At 40.0% G+C, this 22,580-nt stretch overlaps 1 protein-coding gene across 1 annotated transcript in view; it reads left to right on the forward strand.

Moving 5' to 3' along the window:
* The window catches only part of Enpp3 (ectonucleotide pyrophosphatase/phosphodiesterase 3), a 77,890-nt gene extending 63,970 nt beyond the window's left edge, over window positions 1-13,920 (forward strand). The window contains 5 exon segments of the mRNA XM_028877404.2: window positions 5,439-5,574; window positions 6,397-6,474; window positions 7,310-7,442; window positions 11,801-11,957; window positions 13,667-13,920. Of these exon segments, the coding sequence (XP_028733237.1) occupies window positions 5,439-5,574; window positions 6,397-6,474; window positions 7,310-7,442; window positions 11,801-11,957; window positions 13,667-13,837 (675 nt within the window). The 3' untranslated portion in view covers window positions 13,838-13,920.
* The last annotated feature ends 8,660 nt before the right edge of the window (window positions 13,921-22,580 follow it).

A 22,580-nucleotide genomic window follows, 5' to 3' on the forward strand; every position in this document is an offset into this window, starting at 1 on the left:
AGTTTTCTGGACCCTGTATCTTAAAGTAGGGTTTAAAAAAAAGGTTATTGTTAATCTATTGCATTTATTGAAATATCTTCCTGTTTCTTGGTCTGCTTCTTTCTGCTTTCTTAGACAGGAAGAAGAAAAGGCACCCCCTTTTTTTGACAGTGGGTCTCATGTAGTCCAGAATTCTTGTCCTCCTTGTCTGTCTTCACCTCCTGAATGCTGAGATTACAGGCATGTGCTAGCACATCCAGTTTGGGGAGGTGATGGGAACCGAACCCAGGGCCTCATGTGCACTGGACAAGTACTCCACAACTGAATGTATTATATCCCTAGCTCAGGGTGATCCGTTTTAGAGACTATGCAGATCTCAAAATGTTTTTTGTTGTTGTTGTTGTTGTTTGTTTTTTGTTTGTTTTTGTTTTTTGAGACAGGGTTTCTCTGTAGTTTTGGTGCCTGTCCTGGAACTCACTTTGTAGACTAGGCTGACCTTGAACTGACAGAGATCTGCCAGTCTCTGTCCCCGAGTGCTGGGATTACAGGTGTGTGCCATCACCACCGGCTCTCAAAATGTTTTTATTCTGGTTTTATACTTAACTGGTGGTTTAGCAGGCTTTTGAATCTTTGAATATTTTTTTCTTTATAAACTTATAGAATATTATATTAATGGGCCAACATTGCAGTTCCTTACTTTTCCTCACCTATTTGTCTTTATTTTACTTTTTGAGATATATCTTCAACATCATCTTCTAGAGCATACTATTGTTACTTTCTTTTTTCTACATATCATTTTTTCTTTCTTTCTTTCTTTCTTTCTTTCTTTCTTTCTTTCTTTCTTTCTTTCTTTCTTTCTTTCTTTCTTTCTTTCTTTCTTTTTAGTGTATAGATGCTGTATATCCCCATACCTGTCTCAAGGTTTTCTTCTGCTTTCCATATTATCTCTTTGATTCCTCTTTCTCCCCCCTCACTAAATATCTTTTGGACCTTCCTTGGCTGTCCACTCACTTTTTAGGTGCTAGGCACCGAACTATGTGGTTGGTGCTTTCTGACTTAACAGGATTCCATAGTTTGATTTAAAAGAGGAGCGGCCATCTTGTCATGTACTGCTAACTATAAATATTAAGTTTTGTTATCAGACTAATTTGTTTCCCCAAGAAAGGGCATTTCTTTTTTTTTTTCCTTTTATTTTATTTTACAACACCATTCAGTTCTACATATCAGCCACGGATTCCCTTGTTCTCCCCCCTCCTGCCCCCATTTCCTTCCCCCCCAACACATCCCCCATTCCCACCTCCTCCAGGGCAAAGCCTTCCTGGAGGACTCAGATCAACCTAGTAGATTCAGTCCAGGCGGGTCCAGTCCCCTCCTCCCAGACTGAGCCAAGCGACCCTGCATAAGGCCCAGGTTTCAGACAGCCAACTCATGCAATGAGCCCAGGACCCGGTACCACTATCTAGATGCCTCCCAAACAGATCAAGCCAATCGACTGTCTCACCTATTCAGAGGGCCTGATCCAGTTGGGGGCCCCTCAGCCTTTGGTTCATAGTTCATGTGTTTCCATTCCTTTGGCTATTTGTCCCTGTGCTTTATCCAACCTTGGTTGCAACAATTCTCGCTTATACAAACCCTCCTCTTTCTCACTAATTAGACTCCCGGAGCTCCACCTGGGGCCTAGCCGTGGATCTCTGCATCCAGATCCCTCAGTCATTGGACGGGGTTTCTAGCATGACAATTAGGGTGTTTGGCCATCCCATCACTAGAGTAGGTCAGTCCCGGCTGTCTCTCGGCCATTGCCAGCAGTCTATTGTGGGGCCATCTTTGTGGATTTCTGTGGGCCTCTCTAGCACTTTGTTTCTTCCTTTTCTCATGTGGTCTTCATTTACCATGGTCTCCTACTCCTTGTTCTCCCTCTCTGTTCTCGATCCAGATGGGATCTCCCGTTCCCACAGGCTCTCTTTCCCTCAACCCTCGCCCTTCATTACTCCCACTCATGTCCAGGTTGTTCATGTAGATCTCAGCTATTTCTCCGTCATTGGGCGATCCCCGTGTCTTTCTTGGAAGAAAAGGCATTTCTAATCCAAACCACCGGTGGCGATATACCATCTAGAGTCTACATGGGGTCATGGGATGCGGGTAGGGGTCTGTCACTCAGGCAGAGTTCCATCTTCTTCTTATCAATATGGCATGTCTGCTCTTCGCCATGCCCTGTACCATGGCTGTCTGTAGTCTAGGCTCCCCGGAAGGTAAGTGTTCTGTTTGTCCCCCCCCTTCACATATGTTTAAGCTCCCCTCTTGCTTTCAGTCAGGCCTACACAGTCCTCTATTTTTGGGAGACATCAAACTCTACCCTAATCCGCGCTCTCGCTGTTGTTCGGTGCTTCCCCGAAGCGCAGGTTGTCGGCTTTCATTTTCCACCGGCCGCCCTCCGTCTGCGTCTGCGCACTGTTTACATGCTTTCCAACTTCTGTATAGCTTTTCTCTCTGCCACATTTAATTACCTTTTCACTTTACATAGTCACTGTTCTTGGTGCTGTGTTCGTGAAGACATTTTTCACACACACACACACACACACACACACACAACACACACACACACACACACACACACCGCAGAGCCTCTTCCCCCACCTCCTTCTGTCCTCTTCCTCAGGTCTCCCCCATCCCTATTAGTCCCTTCATCCCCTTAGAGCAGCGGTTCTCAAGCTCCCTAATGCTCTAACCCTTTAATACAGTTCTTCATGCTGTGGTGACCCCCAACCATCAAATCATCTCATTGCTACTTCGTAACTGTCATTTTGCTACTGTTATGAATTGTAATGTAAATATCTGATATGTGGTATATCTGATATGCGTTCGCCAAAAGGGTCATGACCCACAGGTTAAGAGCTGCTGCCCTGGACAGTTGGGCCTCTACTTTCTTGTCATATATACATACATGATTTTATGTATCTATGTAAATCTAACAGCCACACATAAGAGAAAACATACAATATCGTCTTTCAGAGACTGCCTAGATTTGCTTAATTATCTCTTGATGCATCTGTTTTTCTTGCTGCACCATACCTTTATTTTGTTAATGACTGAATGAATTCCATTGCGCATATGTAGCGTGTTTTCTTTCTCTATGCCTCTGCACAGCTGTAGTGAATCATCCTGCCGTAAACATAGAATTTAACCCTCTGGGTGATATGTTGGCTAAGAGTCCTTTAGGTAGACTCGTAAGAATAGAGCAGAGTCATGTATATGGTAAATCTAGCTTTTAGTTGTTGTCTTTTAAAGGAAGTTTCATCTTGTTCATTAACAACTTCTGAACATTTCTTGTAATTTCCTTTTTCTTTTTTGGGGGATCGGGGTGTGAGACAGGGTTTCTCTGTGTAGTTTTGGTGCCTGTCCTAGATCTCGCTCTGTAGACCAGGCTGGCCTCGAACTCAGAGAATTTCGCCTGGCTCTGCCTCCCGAGTGCTGGGATTAAAGGCATGCGCCACCACGGCCCAGCTCTTGTAATTTCTTATGTGTCTTCGTTATTAATGTTTCTTCACGAGCTTTAGAAGAAAGCAAAGATAAAGGTGTATATTTAATCAAGATGGGAACTGTGTGGAGTTCCTAGGCAAGCACTGCTGTGTGCCAGCATTTCCAGTCCCTGCCCCCCACCCCACCCCCGACTTCCCTTCCCTTCAGCTGTCTCCTGCTCTAGACCCTTGGCACGTGCTCCTGCCTGAGAGAACACTGCCTTTGATCTCACGTGTATCAGAGAGACAACAGAGCTAACATTTGCTGTAAGCACAGCACACTGAATAAGAAACAGGACAACCTTAGCATAATTTTCTTTTTAAATGCATTGTTTCAAGATTTTTTTTTTCTCCAGGAAAATGTCCATCAAGTACAGGGCAGAATAAATCAATCAAGGCCTCTGAAAATGGAAACAAATAGTATATATTTTTTACTTATTTATGAGTATATATTCATCAGATGTGATGACCACATAATGTATTGTCATTATCCATGTGGAGTCCACGCATCAATCACACTTGCAGAATAATCCTGTGGATGAGTGTTGCTAGAGTTTTCCTGCCTTGCCCACAGTCAGGACAAATCTTTGTCACCCTCCAGTCCCACAGCCGCTCAGACCCAACCAAGTAAACACAGAGACTTATATTGCTTACAAAATGTATGGCCATGGCAGGCTTCTTGCTAACTGTTCTTATAGCTTAAAATAATCCATTTCCACAAATCTATACCCTGCCACGTGGCTGGTGGCTTACTGGCATTTTCACATGCTGCTGCTCATGGCGGCAGCTGGCAGTGTCTCCACCTCAGCATTCTGCTTCCCAGAATTCTCCTTTCTCTTTGTCCCACCTACTTCCTGCCTGGCCACTGGCCAATCAGTGTTTTATTTATTGACCAATCAGAGCAACAGATTTGACATACAGACCATCCCACAGCAGATGAGGTTCAGTATTAGTCTTCAAATGTGATTAAAAAGGAAATGATATCTTTTAAATCTACTTTGTGATTTATTTCACAAACTTATTTTACTTCAAAAATAAGAATGTTTGGAAGCCGGGGATGTAGTTCAGTTGGTAGAGTGCTTGCCCAGCAGGCGTTAAAGTCTGGGTTCATTCTCCACCACCATATAAATAAGATTTGGTGAAACATGCCTGTAATCCCTTGGAAGGTAGAGGTATGCGGATCAAGAATTAAAAGTCGTCCTTGGCTATATGGCAAGTTCAAGGCCAACCTGATATACATAGTCATAGTTGTATATGTTATAACACATGTGTTATATATAATATGTAGATGTGTATGTGTGTGTGTGTGTGTGTGTGTGTGTGTGTGTTTATATAGCTATAGCTCTTTGTAGGCTGATTAGAACTTCTTGCCCAGTTTAGAAAAACTGTAGCTGATTCTTACCTACATGTACAGATGTACACCAACTCTCTGTCTGGTGCCCACAAGGCCAGAACAGGGTGTCAAATTCCCTGGAAATGAAGTTACAGACAGTTATGAGCTGCCATGTGGATGCTGGGAACTGTACCAAGGGGCAGTCAGTGCTGTTAACTAGGGAACCAGCATTCCAGTCCCAACACTTTCCACCCGCTTCTTATTTGCGTACACAACATGTCCCTACAGAAAAGTTCAATCCTCAAAAAGATTTTTTCTTTTTCAGCAATAGTTCCCATTATTCCTTTGCTCTCAGCTCAGGCTTTATTCTGCAAATGTTCTTTTCCAAGGTATATTTGATTTGTCCTCCCAATGTCCCCTAGCCAGAAGAGAACCACACAAAAAAACACAGCTGAATACATCCATTCCCATGGCTGGCGTAGACCTGATTCACTAAGAAAATAGGAAGAGGGTAAATGAAAAACAGCCCAGGGAAGTCGTAAACCAAATAAGGCAATGGGTCAGCCACAACTGTGGGTGTAAATTTTCCCCCCTTTTCTCTCTTTCAACAGGGAGACACATCGCCTCTTCCTCCCACTGTCCCAGACTGTCTGCGGGCTGATGTCAGGGTTCCTCCTTCTGAAAGCCAAAAATGTTCCTTCTATTTAGCAGACAAGAATATCGTCCATGGCTTCCTCTATCCTCCTGGTTAGTGAGACTCTTTTTTAGAGCACCAGCTAGAAAGCCCTCAATCAGCTGGATGTGGCGTGTGTGTTAAACATATATTCCCTGCCCAAATGATCTGCTTGGGCTGCCTAAGGGCTTTGGCGGTCATGGGCTGGCCAGAGGTTCCTTAAAGATTTAAGCTCCCTTAAAGATTAATAAATTTTTCTTTCTGTGGGAACCACACATTCGCTCTAATCAGGCCCAGATGTTTAGAGAGTTCATCAGGTTTAAGTTTAATTTTATAACTGAGGGGTATTTGGAAAGCAACACAAGCATCTAAGAAAACATTGTCGTCTCTGGCATCATGCCCGCACTAAGGTTCTTGCAGAGAACTCAGCTGCTTCTTAGCGCAAAGAACTGGGGCTGGAACCTGGCCTGTCAGCTTGGCTCTGGGTTCGAGAGCTTTGAACTGTTGAACTGGAGATTAACCAGCCAAATGAATTGCAAACTGCTTTTTTTTTTTTTTTTTTTTAAAGAAAGAATCTCTCATGGGGTCACATGAAAGGCAGTGGGATTTTTCTAAAACTCAAGTCTTTTTTTTTTCTGTTTGTCAGGGAGCGTAGTTTTCATGAGAATTCTAACAATTTCATTTTCTGGGAATGGGAATGGGTTGACTCCTGGTATGTGACTCTAGTTTTTTTTTCTTTTTTAAGTCATAAACAAAGATGGTTGATTAAGAGATTCATGATTTAGAGATTTGGAGAGTTATAGTAGAAAGAGGTTTCATGAAAGCAAAAAAAAAAAAAAAAAAACCAAGTCAGCTGAAATCCTGTATTAAAGCATATATGTATGTTTGTTTTACAGCAATCAAAAGAACTTCTGAGAGTCAATATGATGCTTTAATTACAAGTAATTTGGTTCCAATGTATGAAGAATTCAAAAGTAAGTGTTTTGCCTTCCCAGTCCCACACGGGCCGTTAGGCTCCGGGCCTCACACGTGCTGGACAAGCACTCTTCCTGACCCATAAGTCCGCTCTGACCTATGGACCTGGACCCAGATGCTCAGCCTGTTGTTATTCTTTATTTTGGAACAGGGTCTGGTCAATTGACCAGGCTGACCTTGAACTCACTTTGTGGTCTAGTCAGCCCTTGAACTTCTTATCTTTCTTCCTAATCCCACAAAGTAGCTGGGATTGCAGGCCTGGTGGTTCATACATAGTCACCTTAAACTAATAGAGTGACTCCTTGGACTACCAAATGGAACCTATGTTTTATTACTGCAATTTGCTATTGATATTGAATCATTTCATTCTGTTAAGTTTAAATATGGCTGCAAAACTCTTGATGTAGTTTCTTTTCAACCAGACTTGCTGCTAGAATTTGATAATTTAAAAATTTTTTGGTCTTATTTCTTAACTGTTAAGAGCTATTCTTAAAGCTGAATTTTACTAACATTCACATAAGTCATGTAAATGTATCCCAGAATGATGATCAATAAGATAGCATGTGTGTTCTGACTATGGTTAGCATCCACGGTTGTAGGAATTTGGAGGCATATTTTGCTCTAATTTCAAGTCTGAAACTAAAGCAATAAAGAGTTGTCATAAACATGGCTGCTTCCTTTTGCTGCATGTGTACAATCATCCAATCACCACTGCCAGTTCCTGAAGTAGACTGTGATGCCGTTTAAATGCACCCATCATAGAAAATACTTCCACATGTTCAGTAGAAGCAGATATTTTAAAATACCTCACTTTTTTCATTTTTGTTTTTTTAGAAATGTGGGACTACTTCCATGAGGTTCTCCTTATAAAATATGCTGTGGAGAGAAATGGAGTGAATGTAGTCAGTGGACCAATATTTGATTATAATTATGATGGCCATTTTGATGCTCCAGATGAAATTACACAGTAAGTAATTTGACTTCTTGATTTAGTAGTAGAGTATTATAAGAGAAAATCTCAATACTTCAGGTACTATATCATCTATATAATAATCTCAATATTGTAGAGTATATATATAATATATAATCTATATATACATATCTATATATAATATATAATAATCTCAATATTATAGAGTATATGCATAATATATAATCTATATATACACATATCTATATACAATATACAATATATGATATATAATATAATCTATATAATCTATAATAATCTCAATATTATAGAGTATATATATAATATATAATGTATATATATACATATCTATATATAATATATAATATAATCTATATATAAAATCTATAATAATCTCAATATTATAGAGTATATACATAATAGCTGCCAATTTTCAACTTAAACTTCCTAAATATTTAGCAAAAAAAAAATCATATAGTGTTGCTGGAGGGCTTCTCTCCAGGTTCCACCAAGCCCCGCAGTCCCACAATCCACGTATAAAATAATCACTCAGACACTTATATTACTTATAAACTGTATGGCCATGGCAGGCTTCTTGCTAACTGTTCTTACATCTTAAATTAACTCATTTTTATAAATCTATACCTTGTCACGTGGCTGATAGTTTACCGGTGTCTTTACATGCTGCTTGTCCTGGCAGTGGCTGCAGTGTCTCTCCCTCCTTCTTCCTGTTTCCCCAATTCTCCTCTCTCTTTGTCCTGCCTATACTTCCTGCCTGGTCACTGGCCATCAGTGTTTTATTTATATAGAGTGATATCCACAGCACTTCCCCTTTTCTTCTTTTTTTAAAAAGGAAGGTTTTAACTTTAACATGGTAAAATTACATATAACAAAACAATTATCGAGCAAGAATTACAGTTACAATATTAAAGAAGATGTCCTATCTATCTTATATTTGTGAGTTTAAGGTTTTACATCTAACTTATCTTTTATCATAACTGAGGAAATTATAACTATCTAGTCTTTAACCACATCAAAGACCTGAGAAATGGTAGATGGATGCAAACAACTTTCGGGAATCTTGCAAAAGTAGACCAAGACAGCTGGCAGTCTGGACAGTAACCTAATGTTTCTCAGCATTGTTGGTGCATTCAAATTGGCCACAGGCCTAGATTATCTGACAGACCATTTTTAGAAGCAGGAATTCTGAAAGACCATCTTACCCTGTCTTGGCAGAGTACAGTGGTCGCTTTCCTTGTGTCCCGCTTGTCCAGAAAGGACAGCATTGCATTTGTACTGTCAGCCGTCAAGGCAAGGGCAGTTCTTTGCCCAGTAGGCCATTTTGTGCCAAAAAGACAAACTTCCAAATGGAAATGTCTTAGAAGCCCAACATTTTCTCAGGATCAAATTGGTGTAGCCAGGAGTAATTGTGTCTCACGTCAACAGATTTCTAAGTTATTTAAATGCTATATTCTGTAGGTCTATGAAGTGTTTGAAGATTACCTATCTATCCGAAATATATCTATGTACACCTAGAAGACTTACTAACATGGCTACAAATATGATTATCATAGATGACTAATTATTAATCTATTTTTAATTATCCATTACAATTTTAAATGAGTTAAACATAATACCTCAAACAAGAATAGAAATATATACAGTATAACAAAATTAACTTCAAGTTTGTATCAATAAACTAAAATTTATACCAATGTAAAACATTTTAAACATAAACTAAAATCTATACCAATGTAAAACATTTTAAACAAGTTGTTCTTTAAAAGTAGTTTCATTAATCTACCCTTTTATCTTATCATCTCTATATCCTCCTATATATCTATATCATATCCCCTTTTCTTTTTTAGAAAGAGATCACATTTATAATCAACCTGTTTTAAATAAAAATATTGGTTTTTCTCTGTCCCACACCAGAGGGCTCTTCTGATTTGGAACACAAGAATCTCTTAACCATTTTTTTTAAGCAATATGTCTGGGTTTAGAGGGGGAGTGAGCCAATTCCACCTCTAAAGCCAGCTTGGTATATTTGGGAATTTGGGCGTAGCATTTCTTACTACTTCCTGCTGGAGGGGGGCGTTGTATCTTATGGGGACGCAAAGAAAATTTTAGGCCTATGGAGTAGTCCGTGAGGCTGTATTGTATGAACCAGTTGCCTTGAAACTGCTCTGAATGTTGGATCATCTGGGGCATGGTGTCATCGGAGACCTTTCAGGGGGTCTTGGCTGGTGAAACCTGATGTATCTTAATCTGGAACAAATCCATAGCCTCTGACTTTCTGTGGAAACAAAAGCAGAACCTCTTTTTCAAAGCAACATATCCTTAAATCCAAATTTTGAAGTTAAGGTACCTTTAAAATATACATTTTGGCATAACTCAACAGCTTTTGTAATCAAATGTTTTTCTTCAGTTACGAATATCAAAAAGAACATAATCCAGATTCTCTGTGTGGTAGCCATCTTTACGTGGCTTATTTTTTATATTACCTTGAGCCTATTGCTTTAAACTGCACCATTCTAAGACTGAAATGGCGCTGTGGCTGCTGGCTCCGCCCACTTCAGCTTCCCAACATGGCAGTGGTACATTTTCCGCCAGCTCTGGGAGTCATCAAGTCTCAGAAATAGTGGGTCTAAGCTTTTATCAAAGCAGCGTGTAGCCCAGAAACCTTTTTTATTTTATTTTATTTTTTTTTAAATAGTAGTAAAGACTAAATCTACCACCCAGCTTAATGTGCCACTGGCAGACGCCTCATTTCTGCCATACTGCTGGTCAAACGCACAAGCCGGGAACCCGCCAGTGTTTAAACTAATAGCCACTGCAAAAGTTTGCAGGCCAAGTTTAGTAAAAATTGCCATTGAAAAAGTTATAAACTGTGAGCAAAGACAAAATGAGATTTTTCTAAAAGAGATGTAGAGCATCAGTGTAGTTTCAATGAATATAGATTTGACCCAACTGTAATTTGGAAAAAAAATCAAATAAAGACTAAGTTTACCTTAGTAAATTTCACAGATACAGTGGGCAATCTATGAAAGTATTTTTCAACAGAAGATGTAAATAGATTTCATTAGAAAAGCAGCCGGACCAAAGTACACACGCCTGATTATAATAGACTGTTAAGAATGACTGCTGTGCTTTAGTGTGATTTAGAGCTTGACTGTTTCATAAAGAAGTCCCATCCACTGCTTCTTTTCCTATCAAAATGTCAGGAGGTTAAAACTAGACAACCGCCGCACCCCAGCCCAGATACGCAAAGCTCCGGTTTCCACTTATGCCTTCTGGTAAAGCAAAGCTAGGCTAAGGATGGAACCAGCCCGTGTTGTTTCCTGCTCTTTCATGTCACTGCTGTTTATTTGTTTGATTTTGAGACAAGGTCAAACGTAACCCAGGCTGGCCTTGAACTCACTATGTTGCGGAGGATGTACCTGAGTCCCTGATCCTCTTGCTTCTGTCTCCCAAGTGCTGAGGTTATAGGCTGTGTGCCACCATACCTGACTTGTGTTTTATTGTTTAGTTGAGTCTACTCATCATTTGCTAACATCAGATATTCTCATTGAAATACTCTAACAAGTATTTTGAGAGCTCTTTACTACATAGGAGGTACTTCTCTAAGCATTTACACAGACTTGGTTTATCTACAAAACAGCTTGATGTTAAGATTCCCTTATCCCTAGTCGGAAATGAGGAAACTAGAGCTAAGAGAGATGAAGTAACTTGTCTAATAGATTCTTCACCAAATAAGTTGGAAAAGCCAGAATGGGAATCCAGACAGCCTGACTCTGAATCAGTAATATGTTGCTGCATACAATTCACACATTTCTTCTAGTGGACTCAACTAATACCTTTATTTTTCACTCAAAACTTTAAAATGTGCCTTCTCATTTGTTACTGGGAAGGCAACCCGTGCACCACCAGTTATGTGGATTTATCCCCAGGTAAACCCTGTGGACACCTCCATGTTAAAGTTATTAAATGAGAGTCGTAGAGGAGAAGATGAGTCCACACACAGTGGAGAGCACAGGCACAGGGAGTGGGCTCCTTTGTTTTTAGCACCTCCACCATGAGAAGATACCCTTGTGAAGGATGAGGCCAACAGACTTGGGAACACACAGACGGCAGGATTCCGTGTAGTCTTTCCTTGTATTCTGATATTTTGCTAGAATGCTAGAATGATCACACTTAACATTGGACTAGAAATTTCTGGCTCACTGAAGTGGAAGACTGATAAAACTACACTTCCCATACAATCCATGCTTTCCACCTGTTCCTTCTGGCAAGTCTTCACGTGGGGATTTCCTTAGAGCTATGCAAAAAAAAAAAAAAAAAAAAAAAAAAAAGACATTTGTAATGATGTCAAATCACTTCACTTGTGTTTTCAGACATGTAGCTGACACTGATGTTCCTATCCCAACACACTACTTTGTGGTGCTGACAAGCTGTAAAAACAATGCCTACACACCCGACAGCTGCCCTGACTGGCTAGACGTCCTGCCTTTCATCATCCCTCACCGACCCACCAACATAGAAAGCTGTCCTGTGAGTATGCCTGGGAGAGAGCCTGGGTCCCAGAAAATTATTACTCACATCTATCTCATCTGGGCTACCACAAAAGCATTCTTTTTTTTTTTTTTTAAAGATTTATTTATTTATTATGTATACAGTGTTCTGTCTGTGTGCCAGATCTCATTGCAGATGGTTGTGAGCCACCATATGGTTGCTGAGAATTGAACTCAGGACCCCTGGAAGAGCAGTCAGTGCTCTTAACCTCTGAGCCATCTCTCCAGCCCCCACAAAAGCATTCTATCTAAAACATGTTTTAGTGCTTTATGGATAGAGTTTTGCTTGTCTGTAGATGTGTGGGCTATAGAATTAATATCAAACATTAAATCTGCACATGTAAACAAGTATTTATATCTGAATGTCTTTGTGTATGTGTGTCTGTGTGTGTGTATAGTTAACACTCACTAGGGTAATATAACTAGTTTTTTTACTCTGGACACAAGCATTGAAGTTCTACACTGAGACTGGCATTAAATTAATGTTTCCCTGAATGAAAGAATATGTAAACAAAAATCCCAGCATGTTGAAGCATAAAGTGTTAAGCACACACACACACTCACAGGGGGTGGGAAGGAGAGGGAATTAGAATTTGGAATATAGCAATATGGTGAGACATTTATAATGGTAATTATGAGACACTTGAACCAATTAACCATTATTTCATACTCACAACTGGATAAAGATATGATGACATGGGGATTATCTTCCACTACCTACAAGAGCGTAAATTGACATAAACATTTTAAGGAATGTTATGCTTAATATTTTGTAGAGTTATAACTACACGTGTTCAGTAATCTAGCAATTTCATTTATATAACCTCAAATCTATGCTCTTAAACACAAGGAGAACATTCCAAGTTATTCATCACAGTATTATTTATAATAGTGAAAATACCCATTCCTATCAGCTTGGCAATTTTGAGAAGCTACATTAAATTGTGATGTAGAAATATCAGAGATTTCATCTAAAAATATGACCCATCTAGATCTGGATCCATCATGATGGATAGATTATAAACTTGGCCTTGAATGAAAAAGTAACTGGAAGATAGCACTTAGAGTGCCTTTAGTGTAAGTTCAAAAACCCAAACCAATGCTGTGTACCATATACTGATCTTTAGCAACAGGTAGAGAACTGTTTAGATTCTCAGTGACTCATGTAAGTTAGTAATGTTTGCTCTGAACCTCAGAACAAAGCAGCAATACCTAAAATACATGTCTTTACAAATATTTGCATCTAGGGGCTAGGGAAATAGCCCAGTTGATAAAGTACTTTCCAGGCAAGCTTGAGGACCTGAGTTCAGATCCTCACCACCGGCATGAAAAAACTGAATGGTGTGCTGCACACCTGAAGTCCCAACCCTGGGAAGGCAGAGGCAAGAAGATCCCTGGAGCTTAACACAGTATCAGCATCTGGTCTCCACATGCACACACATGACCATGTATGCACACACACACACAAGCTTGTGACTGCAGCAAGTACACTGTGGGTGTGAGTTTACAGTGGTTAGTAATTTTTAGTACTTTAGTACTTTTGTTTGATTAAACAAAATTTAGTTGTATCAATGAAGAGCCATGGCAATAAAAAAAATCACAAAAGGATTGTTACCTAAGTAATACAATATCTTTATGCTAATGAAAAGGGATGGAGTGTGGAAAACAGGTTTGTGTTTCATTTTCCAGGAAAATAAAACAGAAGACCTCTGGGTGGAAGAGAGGTTTAAAGCCCACGTTGCCCGGGTCCGTGATGTGGAACTCCTTGCTGGCCTTGACTTTTATCAGGAAAAAACACAGCCTGTCTCTGAGATTTTGCAACTGAAGACATATTTACCCACATTTGAAACTGTTATTTGAATGAATGTATAAAGCAATTTGACAACATGAAGAAATTTTCTGCCAAAAAAAATCATAAAATAAAATTTTCTATTTTTCCTTAATCCTTAAAGTCGTATTGCATATTTTCATTCTAATCTATCTTTTTCATTTCTGTAAACAGTTGTTAGAAAATCTTTTTGAATGTAATTTTATTCATCCCCTCCCCCCCATGCACCCCTGCCTCGTATACACACATGTGTGTTGGTGACCAAGGAGGCCAGAAGAGGGAGTTGGGTCCCCTGGAGCTGAAGTTACAGGAGGTTGTGAGCTGCTGGCGTGGGTGTTTGGAAAGGATCCTGGGTCCTTTTCAAGAGCACGGAGTGCTCTTAAACACTAAGCCATCTTCCCAGCCTGAGTATAAAAAGTAATGCAGTGACACTGTAAACTACGAAGAGGTGGAGAGGGAAGACTCAAACAGGAGACTCCTTTCGTATGTCCAGCAGTGTGATGATAGTCTATGTACAGACAGAATCCCTTCCAAGTTCCTCTCTTCCAACAGGGCTCCAATATAGAGGACAATTCCTGGGCTTTAGATACCTCTCTATTTGGAGATAAGTGCTGGATGTTTACAACCCTGAACTGTGTGTGGTCCTGGAAACCCAGTTTACCTACAAGAGTCTCTGGTCATGGCTAAACTGTTGAGCACTTGGCCTTGTAACCAGAAGGTTTCTCTAGTCTTGCCTGGCCCCAAGGTCCCACAGCCACTTATAAAATAATGACTCAGAGGCTTATATTAATTACCAATTGCATGGCACATGGCAGGCTTCTTGCTAGCTAGCTCTTATAACTTAAATTAACCCATTTCTATTAATCTATGTTTTGCCATGTGTTCCGTGGCTTACCGGTCTGTTGGCATGTTGTTCCTTGGATGGCAGGCTGGTGTCTCTCCTTTCTCTTCCTGTCTATTCTCAATTTCCCACCTAGCTATAACCTGACTTGCCATAGGCCAAATGGCTTTACTTATCAATCAATCCGAGCAACACATATTCACAGTGTACAGAAAGGCATTCCACAGCATGACATAGAAATAAAAAGGTCAGTATGAGAAAAATTGATCTGTTTCACCTAGAGATTATGTAAAACCTTACCTTCTTTTTGTACCTCATTATTCATTATAGAGAAATATGTAGGGTGGCATGGTGTTACCTTTAATCTGCCCTTGGGATGTGGAGGCAGGAGAATCACTGTGACTTTGAGGCCATCCTGGTCTGTATAGTGAGTTCCAGGCCGGCCAAAGCTACACAGTGAGACCCTGTCTCATAAAGAAACAAGACAAAAACCTCAGAAATATGAAAGCTAGGCTGTAGCTCTGTGATGGGGGCATGCTTTCCTAGCATGTGCAAGGCTCTGCATTCAGGCTCCAGCACTGCCAGAAAAAGAGAAAAAAGAAAAAAAGAAAAGAAAAGCCAAGAAAACTAGAAAAAAGAAGTTTGTAAGAAAGACTATTCTGAAAGAATGAATGTCATGATTTAAAGGGCCATGGACTTAATGGGAATTGCAACTATAATTTTCAGCATTTCATTTTTATTCTGCAATAAGATTTTGCCTGTTAAATCTAAAAATATAAACACTGAAGTTAGCTGCAGTAAAGCTATTATTTAGAAAGACTGTTAAACACATGGAAAGTTCCTAAAATAGCCTGAAGGATCCTTGAGTCACCCTCACTAGAGCCTCAGCGATTGTGAACATTTGCACTACATATGTGTATATATATACATGTGTGTGTATACATTACATATTGTATAAATGTATTAAAGAGCTTTATGAAAGTGCACTGCAGTCATCTGACCCATTTATTCCCAGTCCTTCAGTGTATATTTTCTAAGATCAAGGGCACTAACACAATCAACCAGAGATTTAATGTCAAGACTGTACGGACATATACTTTATTGACTGACAAAATTTCATGTTTGAGTAATATTCTTTATAATATTTTCTTTTCTGGTCCAGGATCTGAGGCAGGTTCATTTACTGCATCAAGCATTCTGTTCTGTTTGAGGTTACTTGTCTCAGAAAAAGAGAAAGAAAGAAAGAAAGAAAAAAGAATGTGTATTCATTTCTCACATTTTAACAAACAGCTTTGATGGTTTTGAAGAATCCTGGCTTCCTGTTTATGAGGATTTGTGGGGCATTTTCTCACGATTAGTCTCCTGCTCTCCACTTTGGGCAGTGACATTACACTGGTGGCATTTGTCCTCAGTACTTTATGTTTGGCAGAACCACACACTGTTGACTTGTGTGGTTGGTACTGACAGCACACTGCTCACTTAGTTGAGTTGGTGGTCACAGATATCTGATCTATAAACACAGTAGTCTCCTTTTAGAATATATGCTGTATGTGCAGAAGCTATTCAGATCATAGACATAATATGTTTACATTGTTCCCAACATAATTACTAAGATATAGCAATGAATAACACTATAAATATGAAGTTTTATGTTTTGGGAAGTGTATCTTCTAGGTGAGTTCCTTAAAATGAGGAATATGTATGTGTACATTTTAAAATAAAACTAGAGTATATTGGTACAGATTTAATTATCAGGTCAGTTTTTTTTAGCTCTGAATTCAATGAAGCATGGTTTTCAATCCAACCAAAAATGGAAATTTTCATTTTAAAAGCAGTATGTATTTATTATAAGACTACTCATGCAATATAAAGGTACCTGTCATGTGTTAAATAACAAATTAATTATACATTAGCATGTATAAATATTAAACTCATATGTAATCTTCTCAATCAATGTTTACAATGATTAAAGCCTATTGACCCATTACCCTTGGCATGGCTCTCCTTTGAAGTGTAGTTTTTAAATATGGGATTTGGGGAACTGTCCATTCATGTTACTGTGGCTCAGATGCAAATGTTTTTCCCCCCTTGGTAATTTCTAATTTTTAGGAAAATATTTTTAATGATTAAGAAATCCCTTTCTTAAAAAGTGAAAAAGAGACATGAAAATAGAAAGGGACTGGTTGGGAGGAGGAAGAGATGAGTCAGAAGAGGAGGGAACAAGAGAGGGTAATGGAGGAAATACGCTCAAAATACATTGTAGATGTGCACAAAATTTCATAACAAAGACCACTATATAACTAATACATGCTCATTTAAGACATGGAGAAATTCAAAAAAGCTCTTTCCATCAGAAAATGGAAATTACTGGAGCAAGCAGGGCAACTGCTGTGTGACATTTCAATAAATGACATGTGCTTTTTAGTCTGGTACCCACGACCTGTGTGGTTGATCATTCACTGTACATGGCATGGGTGTGGTGAGAAAGAATAATCTGAGCATCCAAGATGATCATACATCGACCTTTTAAATTATTAATTACATTTACTTACTTATTTTACATACCAACCAAGTTTCCCCTCCCTCCTCTCTATGGTGATATTTCATTTGTACTGAAATGTGATTTTATTTGTATGTTAATAAATAAAGTTGCCTGGGGGTCAGAGCTAATAGCAAGCCATAGCAGAAACTGGGTGGTGGTGGCATGCACCTTTAATCATGATCACATGACAGACAGATCTCTTTGTGTTCAAGGATACAGCCAGCATGGAGACACATGCCTTTAATCTTAATACCAACCATAGAAGACCTGGAGGTCTGTATAGACAGGCAGTGACAATGAGGTCATGTGGTCGGGTTTACAACCAATGAGAAGGCAGAACAGAAAGTCAATGAAAAGACAGATACACAGGAAGTAGGTCTCTTTCTGAGGGAAAGGACGATAGTGGGAGCAAAGGGTAAGAAAGGTTTTTTTAGTATCAGCTCTTAACTACTGATCTGAACTCTTGGGCTTTTAACTCTGCATTTGGTTCTGTGTTTCTTATTTAATAAGACTGTTACATCTACATTTGGCACCCAATGTGGGGCTCGAACCCATGACCCTGGGATTAAGAGTCTCATGTCTACCGACTGAGCTAGCTGGGCTTCTTACCCATTTAAAGTTTGAGAATAGGTTGAGATTGCTTTGGCCCCAAGACCTCCAATCATTCACTTTACTGGATAAAACTGCATACATCGCCGACCCTGTGCACTCAGGCCTCGGGATCCCACCTCAGGCCCCCCGGCAGGGCCCTTCACCTTCATTGCTCCACAGTGGCTTTTGGATGAGCCCCTGACTAGTGCACGCGTTAGACTCCTTGGTCTGTGTTTCAAGATGGGTTGGGTGGGGCGCAGTGGGCTAGACACCCTCGGTGGACTGGAGAGATGGCTCAGCGGTTATAAGCACTGGTTGTTCTTCCAAGGGTCCTGAGTTCAATTCCCATTACCCACATGGTGGCTCACTTGATAAATAGGATAGGATAAAAGGGTAAATTGTTGAACCTACTTTTAAAGAGCAACAACTTGTTTAAAAATGTTTTACATTGCTATGGATTTTAGTCTATTGATAAAAATTTAAAGTTAAATTTGTTATACTGTATGTATATTTCTACTCTTGTTTGAGGTATTGTTTATATAACTCATTTAAATTGTATGGATAATTAAGAAATAGATTAATAATTAGTCATCTATGATACTCAAACTTGTAGTCATGTTAGTTAAGTTTTCTAAGTATACATAGATATAGTTCAGTTAGGTAGGTAATCTTCAAACACTTCAAAGACCTACAGGATATGGCATTTACAATATTTTTAAAAATTTAGACTTTCTGGCAGCACCATTTTACTTCAGAGAGGAGGATGGGCATTGAAGACACTCTATATGGAGTTTATCTTCTTCTTGGCAAAAATAGCCATTTGGGCAAGAAACTGTTCTTGCCTGGACTGCTTGATTGACTGGACATGCAGGACCCATCAGAAGGTAACCACTGAACTTTGCTTGGCGAAATGGTCCTTCAGGTTTCTGCTTTGCAGAAGAAACTGCCAAACATTCTACAGGCCACAGAGAGAAATGACTGAGAGACTCTAAGCCTGTGGGCTGAAGACAGATGCCCCAACTTTACAAAGAAACTTTGGATGACTGTCCAGGCTGCTAGCTGTCTCTGTCTACTCTCGCAAGACTCCTGAAAGTTGCTTGCGTCCTTCCATTTCTCAGGTAATATTATATCCTTCTGAGATCTTTGATGTAGTTGCAGACTAAACAGTTATAAATTTCCTTAGTTATGATAAAAGATAAATTAGATATGAAACCTTAGACTCACACTATAGGATAGATAGGATATCTTCTTTAATTTTGCCAAATACAAATAGACTAGATATTATAAACAGACTAGATATTATAACTGTAATTCTTGCTTGATAATTGTTTTGTTATCTGTAATTTTACTATGTGAAAATTAAAACCTTCCTTTTTGAAAAAAAGAAAAGGGGAAGTGCTGTGGCATGTTCTGTATGTTAAATGTGTTGCTCTGATTGGTTAATAAATAAAACACTGATTGGCCAGTAGCCAGGCAGAAAGTATAGGCAGGACAAGGAGAGAGGAAAATTCTGGGAAGTGGAAGGCTGAGGCAGAGAGACGCTGCCAGCCACTGCCATGAAAAGCAAGATGTAAGGTACCTGTAAGCCATGAGCCACATGGCAACTTATAGATGAGGAGAAATGGGTTGATTTAAGATATAGGAATAGTTAGCAAGAAGCCTGCCATGGCCATACAGTTTATAAGTAATATAAGTCTCTGTGTGTTTACTTGGTTGGGTCTGAGCAGCTACAGGACTGGTGGGTGAGAGAGATTTGTCCTGACCATGGGCCAGGCAGGACCAGGAAAACTCTAGCTATACCTCTCCTCCTGTTTCCTCCTCCTGCCTCCCATCTACCCCCCTCCCCATGCACTCCTCCTTCATCTCTGTTCAGAAAGGGGCAGGCCTCCCATGGACGTCAACAAAGCATGGCACATCAATTTGAGGCAGAACCAAGCTTCTCCCCCTGCATCAAGGCTGGACAAGGCAACCCAGCATAGGGAATAGGTCCCAAAAGCCAGCTCAAGTGCTGGGGACAGGTCCTCCATACATTAGTCTTTACAAGTTGGTGGTTTTTTTTTTTTTTTTTTTTTTTTTTTTTTGGTTTTTCGAGACAGGGTTTCTCTGTGTAGCTTTGCGCCTTTCCTGGAGCTCACTTGGTAGCCCAGGCTGGCCTCGAACTCACAGGGATCCACCTGGCTCTGCCTCCCGAGTGCTGGGATTAAAGGCGTGCGCCACCACCACCCGGCCATCTACAAGTTGGTGTTTTATATAGTAGAATTCTGTCATCTCAGACAATGTGACTTTCCTTTCCCCCCCCTGTTGATAGTTAAATATGTAATCAAACAAATTTCAAAAGGCTTAAAATTTTTATTTTGCAGATTTTTGCATGCATTGGTGTACCACTTGCATGCCTGGCACCTGTGGTGGTCAGAAGAAGGCATCAGATCACTTGGAATTAGAGTTAAAGATGGTTGTGAGCTTCCAGGCAGGTGCTGGACATTGAACAGGGTCCTCTGGAAGAGCAGCCAGTACTCTTAACCACTGAGCCATCTCTCCAGCACCCTTGGTAGGCTTTTTATATAGATGGGTATTTAACTGAAATGCCTGCAATAGAATGGGCAGACCACATGTTACTGGCAGTTTTGGTTATATGTAGTTTGATAAACAGGCATATGGAAAAGGGATGTTTATGTGAATTCCTCTTTTACCAAATCAAGAATTACAATGAATTATCATTGTTACAATGAACTATTGTTGTAACACAAAGAAGTCAGCTAAGGTCTTGGGAACAGAGTGGGAAGGAAGAGAAACTCTAAAAGTTGGCTTATTTTCTAAACTTAGTTCAAGTTTTGAAAATGTATTTTCTTAGTGAAATTGTATCCTAAAAAAAACAAAAACAAAAAACAAAACCAAAAAACTTCCAGGAAGGGTTTTCAGTGTCACAGTTCGAGAAAGTTCCCAGAAAGAATCAGAAATAACTGCCATCTCCTGGTCCAGTAGAGACCACTCTATGCTATGTATGGTTAGGTAGACAGATGAGGCCAGGTGGGCTAAAGAGGTGTGCCTGCTCACACGATGAAATGCATCTTTAGCCACTAACGTTATTGGAATCTAATATGAGTACCCATTGGTGTCTGACCATTTTGTACCAGCAAATGGAGTTTCGGGAGACTATGTTTATGCTTAGAAACTGGACCGATCTTCATGTCGACTCCATCTGGTTTGGGCACTTGAGTTTGTTTCCAAATTAAATTTTGGTTCACTAAAAAACCCTCTTGCTCCGGGGAAAGCTCTCTCCTCCCTCCTCTTCCACCCACACCCCCACAGCACCATGACTTGTGGTCTGTTTACTTTTGGAGGGCAGGGGTGGGGGTGGAAATAGGTTATAAACTAAAACAGTTGTCAAAAACACAAACAAGGATCTTGGAGGAAACAACTTCCTTTTTACACTGTGTCCCTGGTGGACCACAATCACTCCCTGAATCAGGGGACTAGGATTTGGATAAACATCAGCCCTTCAATGACAGAGAATCAGGGCAATTTAGAATCATCCCAAAGCCACAGGATGAATGTAGCTGGAATAACAACCAGTCAAGTATGCCACTGGATGTGGGATTAAAGGAACTCCTTTATTCTGACATTTTTAGATTCCTTAATGTGCAAATTAGGGTTCATAGGTTTAGAAGTCTGGGGAGGCCAGTTATATTGCTTAACTGTCAATAACAGCAATTTGTGGAAGCAACGAAGGACTATAGAACAATTAGTTTATTGTTCTTAAAGCTAAGGAAACCTGCCTATTGACTGTTGCAGTGAATCCTTCTTTGTCTCTGTAAGATGATACCTGCTCTATTTGTTACTGGTACTTTCCTAAAGACTTACCTACACAGCATCCTTCCTTGAGCATCACAAGACAGTGGTGTCTAGAGCAGTGGTTTTCTTAATGTTGCCCACCCTATAATATAGTTCCTCATGTTGTGGTGACCTCCAGCCATACAACTATTTTTGTTGCTACTTCATAACTGTAGTTGTGCTACAGTTGTGAACCGTAATGTAAATATCTGCACTTTCTGAGGGTCTTGGACGCCCCCTGTGAAAGGGCCGTGACCCACCAGTTGAGAACTGCTGATCTAGAGGCTGTGATTTCATTCTTAAGTTGTAGACAGTAGAGTGGGGTTAAAGTTCTATCTCCCTGCTGGTGTGTCCCATACAGACTCCGTACATTCTACAACTGAATGTTCTCCTTTCCACAAAAGGTGGGGTTGCTTAGTGCCTCCATCACAGGGGAATGCGCTACTAGATACAGACGGGGTGCCACAAGGTAGCGTTATGTACTCTTGGTGACATATGAAGTTCCCAGAAGTAACTAGGAAATTGCTTCTGCTTGAATGAGGCACAGTGTCAGCAGGGCTGTGGACCGTGTCTGTTGTTTGTTGCCTCCGATATGGAAGCCTGACTCTCTTATTTCCTGCAGGATGAGTCAGGAACATGAAAAGCATCCTCCATCCTGTTTGTGGTTGCGCTGAGCTTTAACTCTGGCCACCGTCGATGACAATCCTTATTCACTGGTGTATCCTTCAATTCTAAGGATAATTTATTTGACCCTCCACACTCTGTGATAGACAAACTGGACACAGCAGTCAGTTTAGATAAATGCTTCAGATGATCTGGACCACAGCTCAGGAAACACGCTGTTCTGCCAGGATTCCATCAGCTGTCCCCTTGAGCTCTGCCTCCAGCCTCTCACAGTGTTTAAACCAAACTTTCATAACTCAAGAACAATTTAGACTCAAATCTTCAGTTGATGGCTTTGATGTGAGGA

The sequence above is a fragment of the Peromyscus leucopus genome, chromosome 8a (assembly GCF_004664715.2).
Source record: "Peromyscus leucopus breed LL Stock chromosome 8a, UCI_PerLeu_2.1, whole genome shotgun sequence".
Classification (NCBI taxonomy): domain Eukaryota; kingdom Metazoa; phylum Chordata; class Mammalia; order Rodentia; family Cricetidae; genus Peromyscus; species Peromyscus leucopus.